At 48.3% G+C, this 11,204-nt stretch overlaps 1 protein-coding gene across 1 annotated transcript; it reads right to left on the reverse strand.

Annotated features, from left to right (window-relative positions):
* Positions 1-652: 652 nt before the first annotated feature.
* On the reverse strand, positions 653-10,688 carry LOC140740898 (asc-type amino acid transporter 1-like). Its single transcript, XM_073070517.1, has 5 exons — positions 10,516-10,688; positions 8,709-8,805; positions 7,378-7,527; positions 6,469-6,646; positions 653-1,709 (listed from the first exon to the last, which is right to left on the reverse strand). Exons 1-5 carry the CDS (start codon positions 10,578-10,580, stop codon positions 1,603-1,605), a joined length of 597 nt encoding a protein of 198 aa, XP_072926618.1. The 5' UTR covers positions 10,581-10,688; the 3' UTR covers positions 653-1,602.
* Positions 10,689-11,204: the final 516 nt, after the last annotated feature.

Below are 11,204 nucleotides of genomic sequence, written 5' to 3' on the forward strand. Positions count from 1 at the left end.
AGTGTGGGTGTCTGTTCTGTGTGTCCAGTGTCCGTACCCCAGGCAGCAGCAGATCCACAGGGATGCGACATATGGTAAAGTTGTGATCTGATTGAAGTGAATAATAAAGGGAATCGAAGCAGGTGGAATAGTGGGGATATTCCTACCTGGGCCTTGCTGAATGTTCCTAAGCTGTGTGGTGTATCAATTCTGTCAGTCAGGTGGGAAAATGCTGCAAACCCTCAGATTTCACCTTGAATCAGGGGCACAGCAGCAACAGCTGCTCCAGCAGGAGGTGAGGGGGAGGGGAGAGTCTAAGTGATGGGGGGAATGGGTGATACAACAACCGTCTCATGATAGGAATTGGTCTGGTGAATCTTTGGAAACATGAGTTTCTGCATATGCTGGAAGAAATGGACAAAATGCTGGAGGTACTCAGCAGGTCAGGCAGCATCTATAGAGATGAGTAGAGATGCGTCAGGCTGAGACCTTTCATCAGGACATTATTAATTAGACAGATGGTGAATCCCTGGACTGCCTCCAATGGAACTGCATCCTTTTGTATGTAAGGGGTGAACAGTATGATGAACAGTATTGCAGGTGTGACCTAACCAACACCTGTATAAATGAAACAGAACATGCCTACTGTCCATCCCCTGTACACTAAAGGCCAACTACCACTTGCCACCTTGTTGACCAGCCTGCTAACTTTATGATTCATTCATCGGGACACCAAGATTGCTCTGAACTTTTCTAATTTCAGCTCACTCCAGTTTGAAGCCTTTTGCTTCCTCTCACTCAAGTTTGGGACCTCACAGTACATTGCATTTGCCTAGTTTTCACCCACCCGGTCGCAATCCTGATACAGAACCAGAGTGAATCACCACTGGGGATGCACACCAGGAATTTTACAGTTATGAGGAAAGAGACAGGAGGTGGATTCAAGAAGTTTTATTGAGGCAAGTGATCTTCCTGAAGTTTGTCCTGTCAGGACAGTGAGTGTTGGTGCCTGCTACCTATCCCTGTTTCTCTCCACTCCCCTTTCCTACCCACCCCCTGGACTGTGAGGGAGGAATTGGCCCCTTATCACAGCTCCTCACCGTCTCCTGTGGCCTGACTACAGGCCAGGGGAAACAGTCAGACCAGGGTCAGGACTGCAGATGGAGGTGGGGGGGAGAATGGTGTTCAGGGGGCTGTCTGGGGAGAAGACTCCAAGTTTTCACCACCACAGTTTTGTGGCCACTCTCAATCCCAGGCAGAATGGTCAGTGAGAACAGTGTCCTGGGACAGATGGTCATTGGGGTCACAGTACCGGGACACTGCTGCTCACTGTCCGCATCACTGCCCAGACTCCCCCTCAGATCAGCGCGATTTCTCAGGATGGGATGGGTGAGGGGAGGTTTGGAATCAGGGTCCTGTCTCAAAAACTGGGCTTGTGCCTGCTCCAACCTGCTGGACCTGCCCACATTCTCTATAGATCTCTACCCACCACTACGGGGAAAAGCTGGGAACTTCTGTCTCTCGGGCATACGCTCGTGTGTTTTTGGCAACACATTCCTGCCCTGGGTGACATCAGGGGTTGGTGACTGCTCAATGTGGTCCGGATCCACTGTGGAACAGTTACTACTTCCCATCCGGATTTGGGGTTGGAGGTTGTCCGTTTTCCTCTGGTATCTCCTCCTGAGGGTAAACAACAAAACACAGCTTCTGTCCGGAAAACATTGCTGATTCTGTAAAACAAAACAAATGTCAGGAAATCTGGGTAGGAGAAAGGGTCTTTCCTGTCACTGGATGGGCTCAGGGACAGAGGAGTCTCCCATCAGCCCCTGTCAGCCAAGGTTCTCCCCACCTCTGCCTACTTAGCAACCCAGGATCCACACCCCTGTACTCTGACAGCATGAAAACAGACATTTCGGCCCAAACAGTCCATGCTGACCAAGCTTCTCATCTCAGCTAGTCCTATTTGCTTACATTTTGGTTCACCTCTCTCTGAACTGTTCCTATTCATGTAACCATCTAAGTACCTTTCAGGTGTTGTTTCTGCACCTGTTTCAACCACTTCCTCTGGCAGCTCATTTCAGATACTGATCACCGTCTGGGTGGAAAAAGTTGACCCTCAAGCTTCTTTTAAATATTTCCCTTGTTACTATGAACCTGTGCCTCTAGTTCAAGATTTCCCAACCTCTGGAAAAAAATTGTCATTCACCCCTTGCAATTTGTACACCTCTTTAGGACCACCCTTCATTCTACACATCTAGGTGAAAAGTCCCTACCTGCTCAACCTCTCTCCATAACTCAGTCCCGAGAACGAGAAATACATTTGTAAATGTCTGCACACTCTCCAGTCAATGGCATCTTTCCAACAGTAGAGTGACTAAAACTGGGCACAATATTCCAAGTGCAGCCTCACCAACGTCTTGTACACATGTAATATACAACCCAAATTCTGTTCTCATCAGGCCAAAAGCCTGCTTCTTCATTCTGCCCTCACTGACCACCTTCAAAAATTCTACTGGATTTGTGAGGCATGCCCTTGCTGACACCACACATCCATGTACACTCTTACAGCTCCAGAGATTCACTTGATCTCAGCTGACACTGATTCCTTCTTCAGCCCTTTACCTCTTACATCTATCACCTCCCAACTTTTTACTTCTTCCCTCTCCCCCACCCTCACCTGTCAGGTCTCGGCCTGAAATGTCAACTGTTTATTCCCCTCCATAGATGTTACCCAACCTGCTGTGTTCCTCCAGCATTTTGTGCGTGTATCTGATCAGTGACTTTTCTTTCCTGGCCAGATCCTTAATATTCCTCATCATCCAGGGTTCACTACTCTGACCAGCCATGCGCTTCACCCTGACAGGAACACACAGACCTTAAACAGCATCTCATCTTTCAAAGCTTCTGACTTCTCTATGGATCTTTGCTCACTAACAACTTCCTCCCATCAACCTTTGCAAGCTACTGTCTACAACTACCATTAAAATTCAACTTCTCCCAATTTAGATCTTAAACCTGTGACCAGTTCCACCCTTTCTATACCTAATTTAAAACTACTAGAACTATGGTCACTGCCCGCCACTACCCCCTCAGTGACCTGCCTGGCCAAATTATCCAAGAGTAGTCAACCTTTGTTGATAAATGGATGAGGGGGTAGAAGGGTGGGTTGGCAAGTTTGCAGACGACACAAAGGTTGGTGGTGTTGTAGATAGTGTAGAGGATTGTCGAAGATTGCAGAGAGACATTGATAGGATGCAGAAGTCGGGTGAGAAGTGGCAGATGGAGTTCAACCCGGAGAAGTGTGAGGTGGTACACTTTGGAAGGACAAACTCCAAGGCAGAGTACAAAGTAAATGGCGGGATACTTGGTAGTGTGGAGGAGCAGAGGGATCTGGGGATACATGTCCACAGATCCCTGAAAGTTGCCTCACAGGTAGATAGGGTAGTTAAGAAAGCTTATGGGGTGTTTGCTTTCATAAGTCGAGGGATATAGTTTAAGAGACGCAATGTAATGATGTAGCTCTATAAAACACAAGTTAGGCCACACTTGGCGTACTGTGTCCAGTTCTGGTCGCCTCACTATAGGAAGGATGTGGAAGCATTGGAAAGGGTACGGAGGAGATTTACCAGGATGCTGTCTGGTTTAGAGAGTATGGATTATGATCAGAGATTAAGGGAGCTAGGGCTTTACTCTTTGGAAAGGAGGATGAGAGGAGACATGATAGAGGTGTACAAGATATTAAGAGAAATAGACAGAGTGGACAGCCAGCGCCTCTTCCCCAGGGCACCACTGCTCAGTACAAGAGGACATGGCTTTAAGGTAAGGGGTGGAAAGTTCAAGGGGGATATTAGAGGAAGGTTTTTCACTCAGAGAGTGGTTGGTGCGTGGAATGCACTGCCTGAGTCAGTGGTGGAGGCAGATACACTAATGAAATTTAAGAGACTACTAGACAGGTATATGGAGGAATTTAAGGTGGGGGGTTATATGGGAGGCAAGGTTTGAGGGTTGGCACAACATTGTGGGCCAAAGGGCCTGTAATGTGTTGTACTATTCTATGTTCTATAATATATTGCCTACATGAGCCTCTATTGATCGCCCAAGGGAACTTCCTTAGAATGCACTTAACAAGCACCACCCCATCTAAGCCCATAACACTATGGGCAACTCCTATGAGGTGACCACCCTCTCCTTATTTCTTAATTCCACTGGATGATCCCACATCTTTGGTTTATAGTAATAAAGTCTATTTGATTTCTGGTGTTATCACCTGGACTTTTCCAGGTCCACAAGCGTCTTGGATGGTTTTTAAAGTAGGTATTCATAATGACCTAATTATTCATCTTCCACCATTCTACCCATTTCTCACCTCTTTCATTTCTTTCCCCTACTCTAAATTTTCCTATGGTATTTCCATCAGCACCTTGTCCTACTTTAGCATTAAGATCTCCCTTGATAATAACAATATCTTGAAATTTGCATCCATTCTTTGCTTGTTCAAGCTGTTCATAGAATTTAACTATATCCTCATTTGTTCCATCTGTTGTTGGTGCATATAACTGTATAATTGCTAAATCAAATGGTTGTCCTCTGAATCTTAATAAGGAGCGCTCTTTCTGATATTACCCAAAGTCCTAAAACACTTTTGGCCATGTTTTCATCCATAAGAATTCCTACTCCATTCTTCAGAAGAATAGGAATGGGAAAAGACACCTTTACGAGAATGAAGAATATTCTGACCAACACTAAACTAGGCATGACAACCCACCTCAGAGTACTGAAATGTTACGTTTATCCAGTTATGTTATATGCTTCAGAATGTTAGACAATATCTAGTAACACGAGGAAATGAATTAAAGCAGCAGAGATGTGGTTTTTGAGGAGGATGCAAAGAATATCATGGATAAAACAAATATCTAACGAGGATGTCATGAACAGAGCAAACACAAAAAGAGAAATATATGAGATCATGAAAAGGCAACGTAACTTTATTGGACATGTGATTAGGAAAGAGGAGTTAGAATGCACAGTAATTATGGGAAAAATTGAAGGGAAGAAAGCAAGAAGAAGGCAAAGACAAAAGATGGAGACAGCAGCCAGAGAACTGGAAATGAATACCAATGACTTGATCCACTTGACCCGAAACAGGAGTGTGTGGGCCATGGCAGTCAAAGCTCAAACTGGGCATGGCACCTGATGATGATGATTCCCACATCTCTGACAAATCCTCCTCCTCTCAGTCCTATACCCCTTTCCCACCTACAACAGCCATAGCCTGGATCACTGAGCTGTCAGTGCTGTCTCTCCATTAGCTATAGCTATAATATACCAATATTGTGAGTGTGGAACGTGATGCCAGGGGTGGTGGTAGAGGTGGATCATTTTAGAGACCCTTAGATAGGTAGATGGATGTGGGAGGAAAGGAAATTGATCTTAGAATAGGTTGAAAGGTCAGCACAATTACACGGGCCAAATGGCCTGTACTGTTTTGTGGTCTTTCGCAGTCTCACAGTTATCCAAACAATTCATCCGCGTCACTTTTCAGGTTGCTTGCATTGAAATAAATAGCTGGGGGTTGGTGGGAGAGGGTCCCAGTGTGAGTGACAGATACCCTCCTGGTATCCCACACCTTGTGCAAGGAGTACTCAGTCAAGGGCTAGGCTTGATTCCACCTGACTCCCCCATATCACACTTAAGGCAAGACCCTTAACAGTGTTGATGAACAGAGGGATCTTGGGGTTCAAGTTCATAGCTCCCTGAGAGTGGCCACACAGGTTGATAGGGAGGTTATGAAAAGTCGTGACAAGCTGCCTTTATTAGTCGAGGCATTGAGTTCAGAAGTCAGGAGGTTATGTTGCAGTTTTATAAAACTCTGGTCAGGCTGCATCTGGAGTATTGCACACAGTTCTGGTCGCCCCATTACAGGAAGGATGTCGAGGCTTTGGAGAGGGTGCAAAAGAGGTTCACCAGGATGCTGCCTGGTTTAGAGGGCATGTGCTATAATGAGAGGCTGGACAAACTCGGGTTGTTGTTTTTGGTGTGGCAGAGGCAGAAGGGAGGCCTGAAAGAGGCTGATAAGGTTATGAGAGACACAGATAGAGTAGGCATTTTCCCAGGGTTGAGATATTTAATACTAGAGGGCATGCATTTAAGGTGAGAGGGGGTAAGCTCACAGTAGATGAGAGGGGCAAGTTTTTTTTAATAAATACAGGGAATGGTGGATGGCAGGAATATGCTGCCTGGCATGGTGGTAGAGGCTGAACTATTAGGGACTTTTAAGAGAAGCAGATGAATGTGAGGAAAATGGAAGTATACGGACATTGTGTAGGCAGAAGGGATTAGTTTAGTTAGCCATTTGATTACTAATTCAATTGGTTTGGCACAACATTGTGGGCTGAAGGGCCTGTTCCTGTGCTGTACTGTTCTATGTTGTGACCAAACCCACCCCTCCCCCTGCTAGACAGGGCTCCCCCACCCCCGATGTGAACTCACCAATGATGCGCCCGAGGAACTTGGGCTTCTGGTCCCACTCGATAGCAAGCAGGTAGACAGGAACACCGGTCAGGATGATCACCAGGGCAGTCCCACACACCAGCGGCTCTGAGCAGAAACTGAAGAACAGCAGGAAACCCCAGAAGAGCAGATAAACGATGGGGAAGAGCAGGTTCACCTGTGGGGGAGGGAAGAGTGACACTCAGACCAGGGTCAGGCAGTGTGGGGACAGAGAGTGGCGGGGGGAGGCGTGAGAAGACTGGTTAGAGAGGCAGATGGGGAGGGAGACTGGTGGTGTGTGGTGGGATGGGGAGGAGCCTGGAGTCCGAAAGGGAGACAGGGAAGAGGAGACTGGAGTCAGACAGGGAGATGGGGGTGTGGGAGAGGAGACTGGAGTCAGACGGAGATGGGGGTGTGGGAGAGTAGACTGGAGTCAGACAGGGAGATGGGGGTGTGGGAGAGGAGACTGGAGTCAGACAGGGAGATGGGGGTGTGGGAGAGGAGACTGGAGTCAGACAGGAGAGGAGACTGGAGTCAGACGGGGAAGAGGAGACTACAGTCAGACAGGGTGATGGGGAAGAGGGAACTGGACAGACAGGGAGATGGGGGGGTGTTGCAGGGAGAGACGAGGACATTCAGCATAGTTTGGGAGCGACTAACGTGGGGTATTGATGGAGGGTGATGACCAATCCTGACGCTGTTTCTCTCCCCACAGATGCTGCCCAACATCTGGGAGTTTCCTGTTTTTATGTCTGATTCCCAGATAAAGGCAGTAAGATTACTTTTGATTTAAATGGCGAGACTAAAGCAGAGGGGCAGAGACGGGGGAGAGGAGAGAGATGCGGAGGGGGTCGGTGAACTCAGTCTCAGGGAATGCGAGGGCGATGGGTGGGTGGGGTTTAAAATTACCTTGATGGGACGATAGAGTTTGGGTTTTCTCCACCGCAGTAACAGCAGCGCAGTGATGGTGACACCATAGCACAGGTAGTTAATGAACACCACGTAGTTAATCAGCGTGTAAATATCAGCAATGATTAACATGAGCAGCGAAGTAACACACTACAGGAGGAAGGTACAGTCAGTGGTACAGTCGGGTATACCCCTCCCTCAGTAACACCACAACCCCACCCGTAACACCCAAACCATAATGCCCCGACACCATCCGTAACATCCCAAAGCTCACCGTAACTCCCCAAACCTGACTGTAAAGCTCTGACCCTAACCATAGCACTTCTCCCATCAGCAACACACACAACCTCTGCTACACGCATCATTGTAACACCGACACACACACACCCCCCGTCCGTCACTGTAACACTGACACACACACACACACACACACACCCCGTCCGTCACTGTAACACTGACACACACACACCCCGTCCGTCACTGTAACACCGACACACACACCCCCTCCGTCACTGTAACACCGACACACACACCCTCTGTCCGTCACTGTAACACCGACACACACACCCCATCCGTCACTGTAACACTGACTGACACACACACACATATACACACACACACACCCCGTCCGTCACTGTAACACTGACACACACACACCCCGTCCATCACTGTAACACCGACACACACACACCCCCCGTCCGTCACTGTAACACCGACACACACACACCCCGTCCGTCACTGTAACACCGACACACACACACCCCGTCCATCACTGTTACACCGACACACACACACCCCCCGTCCGTCACTGTAACACTGACACACACACACACACCCCGTCCGTCACTGTAACACCGACACACACACACCCCGTCCGTCACTGTAACACCGACACACACACACACCCCGTCCGTCACTGTAACACCGACACACACACACACACACACCCCGTCCATCACTGTAACACTGACACACACTCACACACACCCCGTCCGTCACTGTAACACTGACACACACACACCCCGTCCGTCACTGTAACACTGACACACACACACACACACACACACACCCCCGTCCGTCACTGTAACACCGACACATCCTTGACCGTTGGGACACTGACGCATCCCTCCTTTGACTGTGTCACCTACACACACCTTCCCCCTCCCACCATCCCTCTGTCCCTGATACCCATTGGTCCATTCTGAGACTCAGAGACGAAGGTGCTGATTGGTAATGAAGTAGCTCCCCAGCAAAGTAACCTTTGACCCCGTCTGTACTTGCAAGTGCTGGAGGGATTGGGACAATGAGGCTGTAGCCTCGGTCATCCTTACGGAGCAGAGGAGGGCTGGGATGGGCGTACACCGTGTGATGTGGATCATGGCCAGTACACTGGGCAAGTGACCCTGTCGTGCTCCAGCGTAGCACAGTCTGTGAACAAGAGACAGAAAATGGCATCAGACACATTCTGTGACACCCGCGGGGAACACACTTTCTGGAACACCGTCAGCTTAGAGGCTGTCTGACACAGCAGGATCGGAAAACCTACCAGCACTGGAGTGACCACTGGACAATCTGTTGTTGCACCTCACTCTTCCCTAATTCACCACTGCCCTGTCTCCCCTCTCCCGAACCCCCAGCTTTGCCCCATCTCCCAAACAATTGATTGAGTGCACCTGAACTGAACAATGGACCTGAGAGAAGAGAACGAGGAGATGTTTCGGCCAAACACTCAGGATGATTGGATTTGTCAGCTATCAGGGATTTTCCAGTCAGAGGGTCGTGTGCTCACCTGCAGTGGCCTCTATGGGGCCAGCCAAAAGTGTTCTTGACTTTTAAAAATGTTAAATAATCATAAGACCCTGCTGGACATCAGGAATTTCAAGTACTGCATGTCTATGCTGTCAGCAAACTGCTTATTGACAGAAGAACTGAAGGTGAAGGAATTGATGCAGACTGTTGCTGCCTACTCCAGAGAGGCATCACAGCTGGTGCACAAAGGCGGTGTGAGTGGTTTGGTCATTTTTCTTGTGATTGCAAGTCTGGCTCACTGGTTTATTGGCGAGACCGATGACGGAGGAGCTGCGTGGCCTGAGCTGTAGCAAAGACTCGGCCTCATGCTGTGGTGTCACCTGTTTGCAGCCGTGCTGGAGGGAGGTGCTGCTGTTGCCCTTAGTGTTCGCTGGAGGGAAGATAAGGTGGACTGCGCTCGTCTGCAGAGTGCTGCAGCCTTGCTCAAGCCAACAACATTCATGCACTCGGACTTGGGCTATATTATATTTTTTGAGTGACTATATGTTTACTGCTGTCTTATACATCCTATATGTGCCTTGTGCTGTGTATGGTCTGTGTTTTGCACCCTGGCCGCAGAGGAATGCTGTTTCGTTTGGCTGTATCCATGGGCATTCATATATGGTTGAATGACAATTAAACTTGAACTTGAGTTAGACGTAGTACATTTGTTAAAGGAATAAAGAAGGATTCCTGAGCACTCTTGTGAAACGTAGAGTGTATTGAGGGGTGGATCTGGGGTGAGAAGGAGTGGGGATAGTGATAGAAGCTGGGAGGTGATGGGTAGATACAGGTGAAGAGGCATGATAGATGGAGGAGGAGGGAGTGGGAATAGTGACAGAGCCTGGAGGTGATGGGTGGATCCAGTGAGGAGGGTGATAGGCAGATGGCGGAGGGGGGAGTGGGGTCGGCAGATGGGGTAATTTTGACTCAGTTGAAAGACCGACAGACAGAAGCCACTTTTCCGTACTAGATCCCTGTCAGAGGATTGGGATTTGATCAACACCAGCAAACACACACCGAGGGAAACCTCTATGGGACCAGCCATCTGCAATCGGGTAATTTTTGCATCTTCAACATATCTAGTCTTTTATTACAATCAACTAGTTTGACATGAATCTGATCTCAATTTGGGAATTTCTTGCACTATGCATGTCCTTCCAATCCAACTTCCCAAAACATCCTCTCATACATTGGGATGAACTTCATCTGCCAACACTTCACCTCCTACTGTAGTTTTGACAATCTTCCAACCTTCACCCCACAGGGAGGGTGCTCCGGGCAGGTCCAGCGTCCTGGTTTTCCCTGCACTCAGTACCCAGGGCAAGGATGGGTGGGCTCGATTCTCACCTGGATGAGGTGAAGAGGTAGCCATTGATTCCTCCAAAGGTTGACAGGACCACGGAGAGAGGCATGATCCACGGTACAGAGCTCAGCAGCTTCTCACCAAATGTCTGAAGCAAGAGCAAAGAAGACAGTGAGTGCAACTTAGAGAGCACCTGTCACAGCCTCCCATACAGACAGCCATGATGTGGAACTGCGTGTAATTGTCCAAACATTGAGCAGGTCCCGAGGGAGGTGGGGGGGGGGGGGTGGGTGGAGGAAGCAGTCACCTACCTACAGGAAAGCTGTCAATAAGATTGAAAGAGTGCAGAGAATATTTACAAGGATGTTTCTGGGACTTGAGGGCATGAGTTATAGGGAAAGGTTGAATAGATTAGGAATTTATTCCCTGGAACATAGGAGAATGAGGGCAGGTTTGATAAAGATGTACAAAATTATGAGGAGTATAGATACGATAAATGCAAGCAAGCATTTTCTACTGAGGTTGGGTGAGACTACAACTAGAGGTCATAGGTTAAGAGTGAAAGGTGAAATGTTTAAGGGGAACATGAGGGGCAATTTCTTCATTCAGAGGATGGTGAGATTGTGGAATAAGCTACCAGTGGAAGTGGTGGATGTGGGTTTGATTTTATCATTTTAAGAGAAATTTGGATGGGAAGGTATGGAGGGCTTTGGTCCAGGTGCAGGTCAATGGA

The sequence above is a fragment of the Hemitrygon akajei genome, chromosome 17 (genome assembly GCF_048418815.1).
Source record: "Hemitrygon akajei chromosome 17, sHemAka1.3, whole genome shotgun sequence".
In the NCBI taxonomy this organism is placed as follows: Eukaryota; Metazoa; Chordata; class Chondrichthyes; order Myliobatiformes; family Dasyatidae; genus Hemitrygon; species Hemitrygon akajei.